The sequence below is a fragment of the Orbicella faveolata genome, unplaced genomic scaffold, assembly GCF_042242905.1.
Source record: "Orbicella faveolata isolate gen_17 unplaced genomic scaffold, um_ofav_v1 contig_14, whole genome shotgun sequence".
NCBI classification, from domain to species: Eukaryota; Metazoa; Cnidaria; class Anthozoa; order Scleractinia; family Merulinidae; genus Orbicella; species Orbicella faveolata.
In genome coordinates, this window is record NW_028301541.1 from 19,766,244 (window position 1) to 19,783,863 (window position 17,620).

Consider the following 17,620-nt stretch of genomic DNA (forward strand, 5'->3'; position numbering starts at 1 on the left):
GAGGTTAGGCAGGTGAAGTTGTATTCGCATCTGGCGTGTGCGGAAAAGTGCCAAAAGTGTAAATTTGTCCCAAGACTTTTGTCTCTGATTGTAGTTGTAGCTACATGTAAGCGCATTGGCCATTATAAACAACATTTGAACATTTTTTTAACACTTAGAGAGTTTTTTTTGCTGTGATTGCAAAGACCCATTTTGCAGTCAAAATTAAGCAGTTTTTCCTTTCAGTTCCGTTATTGAAGTACTGTACTCTTGCTCTATATTTCAGGTTGTTCAAAGTTGCATAAGTTGTTTAGGTGCTGTGGTAAATAAAGTCACCCATAACATCCGGCTCGTCAAGGACTACTTCCAAAAGTACCATGGTAAGTGTAAGGCCAACAAAGAGAAAAAAACTCACTCATGGAAAGTCATGAAGTACGTATGGGCAAAAGAATTCGGTGTAAATAAATTAACTTATCATGCACCCATGTGCGGCAAATAAGCAACTACATCGTGTGCAAGTCAAACTGCAGGGCTTAAAGGACTCCCTTGAGTCACCCAGAATGGACAATCACGGACCAACATTTTCTTGAGGTTAACTCTGCCTGAATTACTTTCAGCTACATGAAGTAATGTTGAATTTACAGAAAAAAGCTTGCATACATGATCTTTCAATCTTGATAAAACCTTCAGAGAAACATAACTTTTCTGTTTGGTCATGAAAAATTTTGGAATGGTAGACACAATGTAACAAAAAGCGTACAGAACCAGTCTATAAAATAGCCAAGCATGTCGAAGAGGTTGCACCAAGTCGCCGCTGTTTGATTGTACCAATGGTCTGTTGTTGTACTCTTGTGATTATTAGGCTACCTAGCAAAGTCCAAAGCAGATCTGTGCAAGAATCCTGGCAAGGCTCAGGTGAACAGGCCAACTCTATTACGATCCTTGTTCACTCTTGGACTGCTCTGTAAGCAGTTCGATTTTGACAGTGATGTGAAACCAAAGAATGAGGTAAGCTCCATGTATTCAAACTACATTCGACCATATGACTGTAACAATGCTATAAACTAACTTTAATAAAACACTTGTTTGATTTGTGTAACCATTCAAATGGAGGCTCCTGCAAATAACTGTCATATGATGCTGTAATTTTTTCATTTCGGCAAAATTTATATGTTTATTTATTTACAAATTTGATGGGTGGCCGGCAGAAAGACAAACGGATATAAGTCCTTTACAAGGCCTGCCTACCTAACCCATCCCAAGTTAAAACCTAAACCAAGGCTCGACTTTAAGGAAAAAACCTTGGGGCCAGGTAGCCCCTAAGTTTTCAGATTTAGTCTCCAGCAAAAGTATTTCAATCAGTGAAAAGCAAGGAAAGTTAGTCGCCAGTGAAAAGAATTTGGTATTTGCGACCCCAGCGGTCACAACGTGGAACTCTGTAAACCCAAACCCAACCCACAAAAGAATTAAGAAAAAATGCGGCGGCGTTTGGGGCAGACGATTCTGCATGTTCGGATATTGTCTGCATCAAAGACGTTATGCAAACGAAAAAATAACGTTTCTTTAGGTGATTCTTAAAACTTGATAGAGAATCGGAATTTTTTATAGTATAAGGCACCCGTTCCACAAGTTAACTATCCTTATAAGAAAAAAGTGTCACGAAAGCCTGAAGTTCTGGCAAGCGAGGTCCTCAGATGATTACCGGTAACATCTCGGTGGAAAGGCTCCTGACTGAAGATTAAGAGTTGCGAGATGTCCAGCTTAATTAACTCATTTCTACGTTTGAAAAAGTAAAAAAAGCTATGGCCTTATTGTCAGTGACAGGTTTATTTGATGCCGATCACTGATGACGGTGTGCTGGTTCTCTATTTTAAGCAGGGTTCCACTAAGGACAGAGTGTTTGCTGTGTACATCTACTTCACTAAGCACAGTGATGAAGAAGTTTGTCAAAAAGCCATTACAGGACTAGGTAGGTTAATTCACATCGGGTTAAACACCGCTTTTGTGAAGTCGATTGTTCGATATCTGTCATGCCAACAGTGAAAACCTACACTATGATAAATTAATAGAGTTTAGTTAACGCACATAAATAAGTTTAGTGCCGGACTCGGACAGACTCATTTTAGCCCGAGCCGCTAAGCGAGGGTTAAAAAAAGCTCCGAGAAGGGCGCAAAACACATTTATGCCCAAGAACACAAACTGTATCACTATTATCACATAGGAAGGCATTGAGAAAAGAAAAACTGAAAAAAAATGACAACAAAACAGTCTGAACAATCACGCGAGCGTTTATGAGTTGACTGGCTTTTATTTACATCACGCGAAGCTGGCTAGAAATGACAATATCTTGCCATTTGAGTTTTCAAAAATTGTTAAAGACATGAAAGGAAAAACAGTGAGGCTTATTTGTAAGTGTTTCAGCGGGTTATAGTACATTTTAGCCTGCCAAATTCTCCATTTTAGCCCGCAAAATGCGCCACAGTGCTCGACAAAGTGATAATAGGGAGCTTAAGCAAACCACGACGACGACGACGGCAACGAGAACGTCACCAAACAAAAGGTTTAATGAGCAGAACATTGGCTGTGCACGTGCGTTATAAATTTTTGTACATTTCTTTGTCGTCCTCTGCAAAACAACAACCCGTGAAATCACCAAGTTCTGCGTCGTCTACGGAACAGAAGGGAGTTTACGAAACAACGACGGCGACGCCGAGGACAACGTCGATTAAAAAATGAATTTATATTTTACCTACGAATCTAGCGATACTCTAGAGTCATTTACTTTGTTTATCACTGTCAAAGCTATCGCAAAACTAAATTCGGAACACAGCGATAAATTTGAAATAAAAAAAATTAAAAAATTAGCCGTCTTGGTTCACGTTCTCCAGGTAACGCAGAATTTGGCCATTTCACGTCGTTGTCTTGCAGAGGACGGCAAAGAAATGTACCAAGAATTATAACGCACGTGCACAGCCATTGTACTGCTCATTAATTCTTTTGTTCAGTGACGCTCCCGTTGCCGTTGCCGTCGTGGTTTCGTTAACTCCCCATAGACGACGACGGCTAATTTTTCGTATTTCCATTTGGAACTGAACGCCGTCTTTGCATATTTAGCTTAAACACGTTTTTAGAGCCATTTGCGTACCTAACAGATCTAGACAATTGCAAATTTCGCTTGTAAAATATAAATTCATTTTTTACTAGGCGTCGTCCTCGGTGTCGTCGTCGTTGCTTAAGCTCCCTAATAATAGCTACATTAGGCACAAAATTTTCCTACTCTCTACCTTTGTCTCTTCAAGTCCCACTGACTCAAACCGTTATGATTAAAACGTAGGTGACGTTCGGAGCAAAACCTTCTTTAAAAGCTCCTAACATGTCAATTCTTGAGAAACATTACTATAATTTCAATTTACTCGGTAGTACTGAGATTTGTGTTCATTATATTGCCGTTGCGGCTTTCCAAAATTACTTGATGATCACATTCGTATCTCTTCAGGGTTTCTTTGTATGAGGTATGGTGAATTGCTCCTGAAGGGAGAAGCCAAGGATCTTTACCAGGGAATCTTATCACAGCCCAATCAGCCTTTGAAGCTTAAACTGCAGGTAAGTTACTTCATTTACATCAATTTTTGCACTGGTCATTGGTAAATTTTTTTTTTTTTTTGTAGACTGACAATTCTTCCTTAATCTCTCCCGTCCTACAATTAGACATAGCTAGGCTGGAGAATAACTCGAAAACCTAACGGTTCATTTAGCCTCCAGGATTACAACAGTTACTTTATCTGAAATATACGACCGACATATGTTAGGCCCAGGTCAAACGTCGAACTTCACATGAGACGAACTAAACTGAGCGAATGAAGTTCATGATAAATTCGACGTTTGACTCAACTGCGTTTGTGCAACTGAATTTAGATCGTCTGCTTCTGACGGATAGAACGTGTTGGTCGATCTAAATTCTTTACCCGTTTGGATCGACTCAAATTTCGATTTACACGGAACCCCGCCTTACGGCCGCCCCGTTAATAGGGTCACTTTATTCTGACCTGAACAAAAGCTCAGTCAGTCATTTTCTTATTTAACGAACCTCGTTAATACGGCCACCCCGTTAGTTCGGCCAGATTTTTGTGGCCCGTTGGTGACCGGATTAACGGGGTTCCACTGCAGTTCGTTTCATTTGAAGTTCGACGTTTGACCTGGGCCTAAAAATGTAATGATATATTTAATTTGTATTGAGAAACTAAAGATGTTGTTGTTGTCAATGTACAGAATAAAATTATCTTTTTCAGAGCCGCGGATGAGTTGCTGTTTTTTTTTTTCTTTTTTTTTTTTGACGTAGTCTTATCCTTTAATTTTGTAAGGTATTGAAGAACTTGCAGACACACCTTTTAGAGGAGGAAAAAAGACTTCATGTTCAAGATCATCACAGTAAGAGAAACACTAAAATAGTGCATGTATAGTTAAAGGAGGGGTGGGGAGGGGGGGAGTAAAGTCTGCATACGAGCCAAGTGGCTCATCAGGCCGGAGCTTATCCCGGTTTCAGTAGCATGAAGCGACCAGGAGTATTTCTACTCCCCCCTGGATGGGATGCTAGTCCATCGCAGGGTTATCCCCAGCATTAATTTCGCCGGTACCCATTTATACACCTTGGTGAAGAGGGGCACTGTGAGTGTGAAGCGTCGTGCCCAAGAACACAACACAATGTCCCTGGCAAGGGTTCGAACCCGGACCGCTCGCTCCGGAGTCGAGCGCGCTAACCATGAGGCCACCGCACCTCCCTTTGCTTCATGTAACTAATCAATCACTGGCGATGTCAGTACTATTAGTTCGAGAACAATGTCATGTTTTGAAACAGCTAGGAACCTCTGATGCAGCAAACACGAAAATATTTTTGTGACAACACTGGATGTTGGTCAAGCTTATAATCAAGATGTCAAATAACAATAATTGAAATATTTTCCTGAACTTTGCGAGTTTGTTAAGGCGAAGTTAAGTAACGATGTAGATTAAATAGTTTTTTAAGTCACGAATTGTGAATGATGTAACATTATCAAGGTAACAGAATAATATGTTCATTTGTGGTCTTACTCTAGGACATAGGAAAGCGGAAAAAGAAAAGGAAAATCAAAACCTCAAGGAGTTGGGGGATAGTCAGTCTGGGTGAGTATTGTTTGACGTACAACGTTTGTATACATGGCACCCTAAAAGACGTGAATTCGTTATTAAAGACTAAACAGATTTTTTAAAAGTGAATATTTGTTGTCACTATTGATTCGCAACCTCTCAAATGGTAAATAGTTCCAAAAAACTTAGATGTACCTTTCAAGTTTGCCATTAAGGTGTAAGATGGATAGCAGCTCTGTGCTGTTTGAGTAATACGTCTTCTAGAGGTTGTTAGGTCCTTGTAGGTCCTTAAGGGCCTTGCTTATGTAAGAAAAGTGAACGTTATAAGCACGTTGTTTCCTTAACAGAACTTTGAAGTTGATTGTGTGTATGGTTTCCTTTCCACAGTACAACAAGTGCAGTGATGCAAGTGTATCTCAAGAGTGTGCTGGAGAGCTTTTTACACCCCCAGCCTTCAGTGCGAATGGCTGCCCTTCACGTTGTGAATTTGATTCTGAGACAAGGTCTTGTTCATCCCGTACAGGTTGGTAGCATTGCCTATCAATTGAAACAACAACTTTGGCACGTACGAAATTGCATAGGTGTAGGTCTGCATTCACAAACCCATTTACACACGCGCGTGTGTGTCTAACCCAGTCTTGTTGGTCACAATAGAAGACATCATTATATCTTAGGCCTCGTCCACTCTACGCCGGAGGAATTAGAAAACGGAGGATTCAAGAGTCATCAAATATTCTCCGTCCACACTACGCCGGAGGAATTTAAGAACGCGACAATCACCGGTCATTTTGGATTTGTGTTTGAGGAAAACTCGGTATATTACATGGTGATCGTGACTACATCGTTTTCGAAAAGCTTCATTTTCAAAATGTTTTCCGTCCTCAGGAAAACGCAAAGCCGGCGTTTTCAAATTCCTCTGGTTTGAAGAGCGTTTTCGAAAAGCTCCGTTTTCGTGACGGATCAGTGTGGACGTGAGGCCTAACTGTAGAAATAAAGCTGCGTTTTGAAATTTCTCCCGCGTAGTGTGGACGCTGTCTTAGAAGAGCTCTACACTGTTCTTGCACTGTTATTGAATTCAATACTGGTTTGTAGCTTTGACAGATTTTCTATTTGCTATGTTTTCTACAGTGTGTTCCATATCTGATCGCCATTGGAACTGATGAAGAACAACAAATGAGAGTAAAATCAGACCAACAGTTGTCAGAGATCGACAGCAAATATTCCATGTTTGTTCAGGTTGGTACTAGTCAACCTTGTTTCCGTGGTCTCTCATATTCCCACCCTCCATTTCCTCTCTCGCTCCGCGAGGGCGGAAAGGTGAGAGACTCTTGGAACGAGGTTGGGTGATAGTTTGGCTTAAAAGCCAAAGCTTAGTCAGATTTCCTTGTGTTTCGCATGCATCTTTATGCTCGATGTAGAGTCCAGCATGGTAACCAAAACCCCAGAAACCTATTATACGATTATACTTGAAAAAGGATACCTTCATTAGAAAACTGTTTGATATCTTTTCAATTTTAGATGAAAGCCCTGGCTGGAATAAAGATGTCGTTTGAACTTCAACGCCTAGTTCACAAGGTTTGTGATTTCGGTTTAAGGCACCCTTTTGATCATTGATGTCTCATAGAAGGAGGGATGGATAGATTGTTTTACTTGTTGTTTCGTTACTGCCATCAGCTAACTTTCATTCAGAGGTCAGCTCGGACGTTAAAGGAATTACATATATGTCTCGACATTTAAATTTATTTTTCTGATTAAAGGAAACCTCAAAGTAAGTCTTCAAAAATGGGAAAACACTTATGTTGTAATCATGATAATGGGCCGAAAGTAAACAAGATTGCCTTCCAATGAGGAAGATTAATACGGAGTACGATGTCGAAAGGCAAACTTGAAAAAAAAAGTGGCTAAGATGTGCCATTGGTGAGTGAGCCCTTTAACGAGTTTGGTCACCTATTTGTTTGTTCATTCCACAGGATAAAACAACACCGATCCGAGGATTCAGAAAAGATACAAACCAGTGTCTATTAAGTCATTTATATTCCATCATAAGAACTGGTAGACAGCCAAGGCGGTCCCTTTTACAGTCTATGTTGAGAATATTTGATGATCACAAGGTACGCCAGGGTTTTTTTTTTTTCCCTTGAATTCGAAATCAAAGTTTTTTTTCCTCTTCATCCATGTTGCCTACTAGTTATGCTACGCTCTCTCGTTGTATACCAGGGAATATCCCACGAATCACTTGTATTTTATCGTATACACACGAACCTTTTGGATATAAGTGACCAGTGGGATCCTTGGTATACCAGCCGAAAGCGTTGTATAACTACATTTGCTAACTTTATTACTGCCTTTTCTGTCCGACTAGTTGGGTGATACTAAAACAATTAGACCCTTCGCCCTTAAGGGCCACGGGTCTAATTGTTAAGTATTTTATACCATGCCATGGTAAATACAGTGCCCAACATAATCAGTGCAGTGCATGGGAAGGCTGGATGTAATACCGTCCAGTAGACAACGGCTTTCCTGTATTCTGAAAGACTGTTTATTATATGGCTAGCTCCGTGAGCGGGTAAGATGAATCAAATCCTGCGCTGTGATTGGCTACCCGAGCGGGCACGATGGAGCTATCTTGCCCGCTCGGGACTACCCGCCATTTCCCGCGAGAAAATTTTCCGCGAAGGCCATATAATAAATCCTTTATTGACCAAGCTTGTTCGGTCAAAATGGCTTGATATTGGCCTCGTTCTTTTTTTGCGAGTTTATAGCCCTTGACTCCGTCTCGGTCCATAAACACGCAAAAAAAGAACTTGGCCAATATCCAGCTATCTTGACCTCACACTTGGTCAGTAACCCATACATCTTTTATGGTACTGTATATTCGGTTTATCGCATTTGGTGGTACAGCATGGACAGTGAAGTGACCTCACCTGGGCGTACCGACCACAGAGAGTCTCGGGGCGCTTTCCATTCAACCAAAAATTACAAAGCGGCGACGAATGGTACGGAAATTTCCTGGGAAAGGTTCCGGAAAATCCCGAAATTTTTAAATAATCAGAAAACGAATCATTCAACCGAAAATTTCGGAAGTGCTGGGGGAGAAATCAAATGAAATGAAATGGACATTCTCCCGATAAAAAAATTTCCGAATATTTGGGTATACCTCGTAAGGTTGTCTTCTTTTCCTGATATTCCGGAAAATGCTGTTCCATTCGCCACTGGAAATTTCCGGAAATGCAAACCTGAGTTTATGGTCGAATGGAAAGCGCTCTCTGAATAGAAGAAGCGTCTCTATAAACGGTCTTTTATTATTATTATTTTTTTTTTTGATAAGAGGAAGTGTATGAGCTCGGGACCAAAGCCATTGTAACAGCGCGATTGTTCACACACCGTGTTCTTTACTCTCATGTAGGGTGCCAAATTAGACCTTCTGCTGTACGTGGCCGATAACATGGCGCACTTTCCTTACTCTGTTCAAGAAGAGCCACTCTTTGTCATTTACCACATTGACAACATCCTATCCGTGACAGGTGCAAATATGCTCCACTCCTTCAAAGAGGTAAGTTAGTTTCAAGCCCAGTCAAACAGTTTCAGTTTCAGCGTCACATTAAAGGAGCTCAGTCACGGTATTTTAGGGGAAAAAAATGGCCACTTAAAAAATTCAGTGCGCAAGGCTGCCCTTCACGTTGTGAATTTGATTCCGAGACAAGGTCTTGTTCATCATTTAAATTGAAGGAATCCTGAAAATAGTAACTTACAAAGATAGAAAAACTCCAAAGAGATATTAATAAACGATAGAGGAACAAGGATGGTTAAGGATGGCGAAGATTAATTCGGATTGCAAACGAACAATTTGAAAAATTTAGGCTAAACTTTTCAAGATGCACAAGCCGTGACGTAGCTCCTTTAAGACGATAGTCAAAGCAAACGGTTTCATCTTCATTGCGAGTGCGATTAGGAAATGGTTTCACAAGCCTTTGTCAGAATTCGATCCTTAAGACAATGAAATTAAAAAAAGAATTGAGAAAACTCAAATGTTAACTCCACGAGAACTCATTTGATCCAATGAAAGGGGAATTTCGTAATTTTAAGAACTTTTCACATCTCTTTAATTTTGGGTCTTCTCGAGTCTTCAGACACTGTTTTCTAGCCCATGTCAACACAATTTTCTCATAAGGTCTTTCATGTGTTTTACCAGTTTCTTGTTATTTATCGTTCGGAACGGAAACTGAATAGGCCATTTCCGAGTTGGCTTCTACCTCTGTGCGAAAACGAGTTTTCGTGCGAAACGATTCATACAAAAATGTGTTCCGCCTAGAGGTTCATTTGCACAGTGTAAATCAAACTCATTTTCCTATGAAAGGTTTTGCACAAGGACTTGTTTTGAAACAGAGACACAAGGTAACTCAGAAATGGCTTGTTGAAACATTAAAGGGGCTCAGTCACGGCATTTTGAGTTATTTTGGCCACATACAAAATTACCTTTAAATGGTAGGAATCCTGAAAATAACAGCTTAATAAGATAGAAAAACACCAAAGAGATAGTGATAAACCATAAAGGAACAAGGATGGCTAAGGATGGAGAAGATTAACACGGATTACAAACGACGAATTTGAAAAATTGAGGCAAAACTCTTCAATATGCGCAAACTGTGACTGAGCTCCTTTAAGTTGTGCAATTAATTTTACATGTAAAAGGCAGGTTGCCTCTTAACATGACGAGTTGTATTGTTGTTGTAAGTTACCTATAATGTTTATTTAACAGGCTATGACGTCCAAAGTAACGCCAACAGTTGAAGGAGTTGACAATGTTCCTCCACCTTTAGAGAACGAGTTTGAAGAAGAAGAAACCTTCGAGTCTGTTTTAGGTAGGTGAAATAAGGTTCAAAAAAGACATTTGTGAGGAAGTGGATATCAGCAATTAACAAACCTAGCCGACCGTCTATTTGGAATCAGTGCATTTAGTTGGCTGTTACACAGTTAATTGTTTCACCGATAGAAAATGTGTCCGAGGGTGTTGTCATATTCCAAGGGTTACCAGATTTAATTGGAGCATCAGTCCATGCTAATCTGAATTTAAAACGTAATGTCTCTTTTCATGTATGATATAACCAAACTGTTTTTGTTTTCTGTTACATTCAGCTCGGATTCCCCCAGACCCAACAATCTTCGAGCAGTGTTGCGTTTCTTCACAAGGTTGCCTACTGCTTCTGTATTTGAAACAGCACCTAAAGGAATTGTATGCATTTTCAGACAGGTAAGAAGCCAAGAACGAACCACCGTATACAAATTTTGCGTTAGCCACCTACTTACGCCAATCCAGTACACAGGTCCCAGAGGTTTTCTTCCTCTTAAGTCCTGGCCAAACGCAATCGCAAGTAGCCGCAAGTTGAACTTGCGTGGAGACTTGCGATGGGTGGCCAAGCGGACTCGCAGTTGTACATATAAGACCCCAAAAATCTCATTTCAAGGCTGTATTTGATTGGCTAATTGGTTGATATAACGACGAATGGATTTCACTCAACTTGCCTCGACTTGCGAGCAAATTTGATCTCGACCAAAGTGAATACAGGTCATCGCAAGTCAACGGAAGTGCACGCAAGGCCTCGCCAAACGGAGTCGCAAGTAGAGCCAAGTTTTTAACCTTTCAACTTGCGTCTACTTGCGAGTCCGTTTGGCCAGGGCTTTACTTCTGACATGAGGTAGCGTGTACTTAAATTTGATTGACAAAATTTTGTTACAGAAAAGAAAACGTCTGTTATCAGGATACCAACAAGTTTTTCACAACGATTCTTTGTCTTAGGAGAGTGTTGTGTGACTCACGTCACGCTTGCATATAAAGGCAATAGCCGGGCAAGAACGGGTGACAACTTTGTACTTGCTTCAGTAACTGATAAATTTGACTATTTTTGTTCCTAGTAAATGTCACAAATATTCTCCGTCCGAGCCCACCAAGACGTATGACAAGACTGTGTCAAGAAAAGTCGGAGTTGTCTTTAATCCTGAGCAAGTCTTACGATATGTTGAAGAACCAGAGGCTGTGAGAAGTCATGAACAGTTAGTCCGCGACTACTTAGAGGTAAGAATTTAAATATTTTCGAAGCAATTCATCTATATTGAGGTTATGAGAAACGATGCTTGCTCTCCAAAGTGGACGATATAAAAATTTAAAGGAACGACAGTCTGTTTTAATGTACGGTCTTATCTTCCTTTTCGTGGTCATCTCAATTTTCTTTATCATTGCTTGGAGTGATTTTTAGGCCATTAGGTAAAGTCTTCATACGAACCAAGTGGCCGGGTTTCTGTAGCATGAAGAGACTAGGAATATTTTTACTCCCCTCTGGATGGGATTCTAGTCCATCGCAGGGCTGCCCGAGTATTAAATTCGCCGGTACTCATTTGTACACCTGGTTAGAGAGAGGCACTGTGAGAGTAAAGTGTCTTGCCCAAGAACACACCTCAATGTTCTCGGCCAGGGCTCGAACCCGGACTGCTCTATCCGGTGGCGAGCGCGCTAACCATGAGGCCACCGCGCCTTTAGGCCTTTAGTAGTCGTGACTAAAAGTGTGTAGCTATTTTGAGAGGAGCGCATTTTCATCGACATTCTTTTCATAAATCCAGTCATTAATACATGGTCTCATTTGTGGCTGTGCATTTGTAAGTATTAATGAAACGTAATTGTGTCTTCGTCAGTTCAAATTTCTGATGATGAAGCTTGATCCATCGGAAGAAGACAGTGATGATTCTGGTAATGGTGGAAGAGATAGTCCTGTGGGAGAGGCGGGACAGATGACTGACCTTGAGGTATGCTATTCAACCGTCAATTTTTGGCCCCTTCCAAGTTACGCTGGAGAAATTTTAAAACGCAGCAATCCCCGGTCATTTTGGATTTGTGTTGGAGGAAAACTCGGCCAGGGAAATCACGTGATTATTTTTATGTCATCGATTTCGAAAGCTCCGTTTTCAAAACATATTCCGTCGACGCTAAAACGCAAAGCCGGCTTTTTCAAATTCCTGCAGTTTAAAGAACGTTTTCGAAAAGCTCCGTTTTCGTGACGGATTAGTGTGAACGGTAGGCCTAACCATAGAAATGAAGCTGCGTTTTAAAATTTCTCCCGCATTGTGTGGACGGGACCTTTGCTATGGTTCCTTACCTTTGTCTTGTTTTGTTTTCCTAGTCATAAGGTTTTATTAACTAAAAATTTTGTACCTCTCTTCTGGACTCCGTCGCTTTTCAACAAGTTCACAGTGCAAATACGTGACAGGTTTTGATTTTGCTTTTTGTTTCAGGGCAACGTTAAAACTCCTGGTGGCAAACCACGAGACAAACGCGCCCCTAAACCAAGAAAGGTCGTCAAGGGTCGAAAAACGCCGCCAGCTGGACAGACAAAGGCAAAGACGAAACCCAAGGGAAAGAGACCTAAGAAGAAAATAATATCCTTTGATTTATGTCATGTCAGTCCTTAGCACTGTAAGATGTAGTTTGGACATTTACAGAGTTGCTGACCGTATTAGTCACAGTCGTTCGGTTGGTCACAGTCGTTCGGTTGGTCACAGTCGGTCGGTTGCTCGTAGCAGCGCAACCTACAGATTATTCACTAATCTGCCTAGCAGATCATTAAATCTGTAGGTTGCGCTGTTTCCCAGAATTAGCTGTAATCTGTAGGTTGCGCGCGCAATGCATGATTTCGAAGAGCAATGTCAAGTTCACGGACAGCGAAGTAAGAACATAGCTTGTCGAAAATAAACTGTGTTCGGTGCGATAATGCTTTTGTCGTTATTTTCTTTAAAACCATGTATAATATAGAAAAAGAAGATTAGGTTAGTGTTATCACAAAAACCTCATCCAATAGTTGTTTAATATACATGTATGATAAATGAACTGTTTATGGTCTTTAACAGTGGAAACGCGTCCATAGATTTGGATCCGAGTCTGTTGGAAGAGAGTGATGAAGATGTTGACTTCCTGTGTCAATGAAGCGGTGGCCATATGAATTATTGAAGGAATTGCATACTTGCTGAATTCTAAGACTTAAAATTAACGTAGAAAGATCAATTAAGTTTAATGGGGAATTTTTAAATCGCGAACATTATTGACCAAAAGTTATTGTTATAAGATTGCAATTGGTTACAGTACAGGCATTTTTATAGATCTGTTGTATTTTATATCAGCTCTTTATTTCATTGTACATAGGTTCTTTTTACCGCGTAAAAGATCATACATTATTAAGGTAGTTACGGTTATTTATTGTGCAAGCTCCGTCAACTTAGTACATCCTGCTAACCATGTATTAATTCGTTATGTTCATGTTTAACTTTGCCTTCAGTCGTAAAGTACTGTCGACTTTGCAGCCCTGGAAAGACTATCTTTCACTACAGTCAAATCCCAAAATTTGAGTACATTTTGCAGGAGGCAGTTATATCCCCTTTGCTCTCCAGTTGCAGTTTGACTTATTTTAGGGTGCTTTTTTTCAGTAGAATCTACCGGTTCCTCAATGGAAGTCAAGTGATATGCTAACAACAGTTTCAAAATTATGATCAAGTGAGAGGGAACTTTTAGCAGAGATCCACGTGTAAATTTAAAAAAATCAATCCAGTTCGTGTTTGTTTTTTATAAAACAACCGCCATAGCTCAAAGAACAGCTCTCTTTATTAAAGTAGAGTAGGTGTAAAAAGCTTTGTATGTATTTTATCAGTGTTAATTTTTTTTTAGTTTATTTTTTGTTGTTGTGATGTACATAAAAGCTAAGGTTAACAAGATAGTTTTATTTTATTTTAGTGGATAGGTAACAAGGTCAGTTACTTTACTGGAGTAACCGTAAATCCTTTTCTTTTCATTTGTTACTGTTCCTCTGTCAACATGCAAAGTCTCCTCGCTGGTTTACGTACATTTCTTTTTATACTGGCTGGGAGAATTTGACTGTTCATCGTACATCATCATACATCATTTATCACATCGTTCGTTCACACGACCCACAGTGTATAATGCTCTTAGGCTGAAAGTATTAAATGACTTATAACGAGCGTTTTAAGAAGTCACTGCTGAAATACCCTCAACAATAAACTCGGATAAATTAAGAACAAAACAACTGCAATTGTAACCATTTTCTATTACGCTGTACGTAACTTTGGGTTTTTGGCACATTGCGCGACGTGTAAGAAGAAGTATTAAAACGGGAACCCTTGCCATTGTAAAAACAAAATAGCCAGTGAACATGAAATAACTGACTATTTCAATCGTATGACAATCTTGGCATTACTTGTACGAAGGATGCAGCAGAGCTGTACTTATTAAAAACATTTGAACACTTGTCTGTTCAGTGGTGGAAATAGATTCTCAACTGGCCTAGCCTGTGTAGCAAGCGCTCCCTTCCGCTTTCTAGGCCGCGCGTAAATTGGAGCGAGAGCAAAATTCGACGAGGAAGGGAGTGGTGGGGCTAGAGAGGGTTCCCTCTCTCGCCCCACCTCTCCCTGCTTCGTCGAGTTTTTGTTCCCGCTCCAATTTACGCGCTGCCTAGAATGCGGGAAAGCTCTTCGTACGGAAACGCTTGCTACGCAGGCTACAGCTAGCCTGCCCCACTTACCCGCTTTAGCCTGTAGACATGTTCCCTGGTGGTAGATAGGGTTGAAAGAACTGGGAACAAGCGATAGGTTGCGAGAGATGAGAGCCGGTAGGTAGGAGACAGTGAAGGTTGGGAAAAGAATTGGGAGGGAACCCTTTCCTTAAACTCGCTCGGTTTTCTTCCTTCCCTCTGTCCTAATCTTGAAAGTCTTCGCAGGCTTTATTCACTTAGCGGAGGAGCGGGAGGGGTGCTGCCTGTGTGTCGGTAGGTATGCCTAGCAAAGGCAACGAAGACCTTTTTACGCATTCTGGCCGCGCGAAAATTGGAGCGAGAACGAAAAAATAAAAAACCGACGAGGCAATTTACAATTTGCACGCGTCCAGAATGCGGAAAAAGCTCTTCACAAGACAGCATTTCCGTCATATCTCATTCTCGTCCCCAGAGGCCGCGCTACTTTTGGTCAGCACCAAGAATCGCGACCTCTGGCCGGACCTGATTTTCTTTGCATGAGAGTTCGTTTCGTATTCTCAGCCAATCAGAATCGCGGACTTCCGGTGTTGGACCAGCCCAGAGGTCGCGATTCTTGGTGCCGACCAAAAGGAGCGCGGCCTCTGGGGACGAAAATGGTCTTATCTCCTCTCCTTCGGTAAGATTTGGAGAAAAAGAGCGTGAAGACTTCATCTAAGGTTTGAGGGTTTTATTAATTTGTTAATTTTGTAACTTTACCGACCCGAAGCCATTTTGTAAGATCAAAACCTAAGGAATGGTACTGTGGGTTTTGGCTCAATAACTAGTCCATTCTTTTTCGCTTCCTCGTGTTTGTAGCGATGCTCCGGCGGCCCGAATCAAGGGCCGCTAAGTGGAGCACAACTACAGGCAGAGAACAACATGAATGCATAGAAATAAAAAACCATGCAACTATTTTTCCACGGTCAACATGGCTAGCGGCGTGGATCGCGGGCGCCCTACGACGAAAACGTCTTGCAACATAGCGGCCATACTCCAGCTAATAGGTCGACCGAGGCATTCAACCATGATTTACGGCATACATATTTGATATTGGACATTCATGTTATGGTCAATTGTTATGTATCACGTGATCATATCGTGCGCTCAGGTTTAGAATTAATTGAGGTCACGTGGTTTTCTTGAAGTTGACCGCTGACCAGGAACTAATTTTTCGATTGAATCGCGGGCTCAAGCCAGTTTAATTTATCGTTATTGGAGCTCCACTTTTAGGCTTGGCTAAATCTATATATTATTGCTTGAGTTTCAAAACGTAATATGTCGATCTTGAATAAAAACACGGCAAACACAAAACAGCTTTTCCAGACCAGGGTGGTCAAGGTCCATAAACGTGTGACAAAAATATGGCAGACATCCAGCCAACTTTGTGGATTTGTTATGACAGGACAACATTTTCTTGTAACAAAATGTGGGAAATCAATGGCACCATCTTGCCCACTCACGTGGCCATTTGCAACAAACGTCTTTAGCTGCCTTTCAAAATGATACAAAACTGTACACAGGTCATGCCAGAAGGTTTTTATTTTACCTTCAATCCGTTAATGTTATACTCTATACACTAATCATCTTAATATCCAAATTACGCACTTTGCAGGTATTTCAAATGAACAGCAAATACTTACAAAAATCATTGCTATAAAAAGAGAAATCAAATTGCCCCTGACTGTTTGGGACTAATAGTATACTAGTGAACTGGAATTCTCTTATAAATACTGTTTAGTATTACCACAGGACATGAAATTTTTTGTGGGATCTAAGTTTTGCAGATTTTTCATCAATCCTTGAAAAATAAATCCCATGAAAAAAAACTCCCGCCAAAAAAAATTTGCGAAAATTTACACCTTTTATTTGCAGAGCTGACTTTCCATGGAATTGGTTGCAAACAGTGTAACGAAAACGACCACATGACTTCCGGTTTTCTTACTTTCAAGTACTGTACATGAAATCCACAACAAAATTATTCCCAGGAGTAAAGTCTGAAATCCAAATTCACGAAAATTTGTTCCTGCGAAACTCGAAAATCCAAAATCCATGAAATTAAACTCCCACAAAAATTTCATGCCACAAGGTATAAACTAGATCTGAAATTACAGCTAGCAATTCGGGTAATGGGGATGGTTGTAATGTTGTATTAACATTGCCTAAGGGGTGTTAATTCTAAAATAAAACAAACTGTGGAAATCTTGTGAAAATATCACATTTAAATCAAATATAAAAAAACACCCCAACCTAAATGGTAACCAATGGTTTACAAATGGGCATCCACATCACTGCTAGTAGTCCTCACAATAAGCCAGACAGCAAGCTCACTTCTGTGACATCACATGCAAGGGGTATTAATATAGAGACAAGTTAGCTTGCACAGCTAGACCCCATTTGTGAGCCTATGGGTTGGGGGGTGGGGAAGGCATAGGGGAGAGGGAGGGGATTTCATTAAGGTGCAGGGCACCAGGTAAATTGGCCGGTTGTGACGACGATTTGTCCAGCTCGTTTGACAATCTAGAGGAAAGTCTTTTTCTTATATTAGAACTAGAGTTCAAACAGTTTTGCCCACCTTTGAAAACCAGTTGCCCTCCTGCAAAAAACTTTGATGAAACCCCTGGGAGAGGGGGATTTGAAATTTTAACTTTCTGTACCATTTACTTCCAGTTTCTATGTTTTTGTTGGTGGCTTCCACCTCTTAGTGCTTTTTATATTGCAAAATACCACACAATATTACAATTTTTACCTATTTCTCTTAGCTCCCCTTCCCTCCCAATTGGAATTCTACTCTCAGGGAATCTCACCCTCTCTACAGCTGTGACCTGCATTGCAGGCATAAGTGGTAGGAGAGGCAAAACACTGCCCCTCCTTTTGCATCCCCACTCTCCTGGCCTGCATAGCAGGCATAAAATGGGGGAGGGAGGGAGAGCGAGAGCGGGGATAGAAGGAGG

At 40.8% G+C, this 17,620-nt stretch overlaps 1 protein-coding gene across 2 annotated transcripts in view; it reads left to right on the top strand.

Moving 5' to 3' along the window:
• Positions 1–14,411, top strand: part of LOC110054243 (nipped-B-like protein A) — a 37,842-nt gene extending 23,431 nt beyond the window's left edge. Inside the window, exons 31-47 of one of the 2 annotated variants that reach the window (XM_089286935.1) lie at positions 266–359; positions 842–987; positions 1,855–1,948; positions 3,476–3,582; positions 4,341–4,407; positions 5,073–5,139; positions 5,491–5,626; positions 6,232–6,339; positions 6,622–6,678; positions 7,074–7,214; positions 8,510–8,656; positions 9,863–9,965; positions 10,240–10,354; positions 11,017–11,176; positions 11,791–11,901; positions 12,388–12,531; positions 13,007–14,411. In XM_089286935.1, the coding sequence (XP_089143061.1) occupies positions 266–359; positions 842–987; positions 1,855–1,948; positions 3,476–3,582; positions 4,341–4,407; positions 5,073–5,139; positions 5,491–5,626; positions 6,232–6,339; positions 6,622–6,678; positions 7,074–7,214; positions 8,510–8,656; positions 9,863–9,965; positions 10,240–10,354; positions 11,017–11,176; positions 11,791–11,901; positions 12,388–12,531; positions 13,007–13,075 (1,866 nt within the window). In that variant the 3' untranslated portion in view covers positions 13,076–14,411. The remainder of the gene's footprint in view (positions 1–265; positions 360–841; positions 988–1,854; positions 1,949–3,475; positions 3,583–4,340; positions 4,408–5,072; positions 5,140–5,490; positions 5,627–6,231; positions 6,340–6,621; positions 6,679–7,073; positions 7,215–8,509; positions 8,657–9,862; positions 9,966–10,239; positions 10,355–11,016; positions 11,177–11,790; positions 11,902–12,387; positions 12,532–13,006) is intronic. The other variant, XM_089286936.1, reaches the window with a different exon arrangement.
• Positions 14,412–17,620: the final 3,209 nt, after the last annotated feature.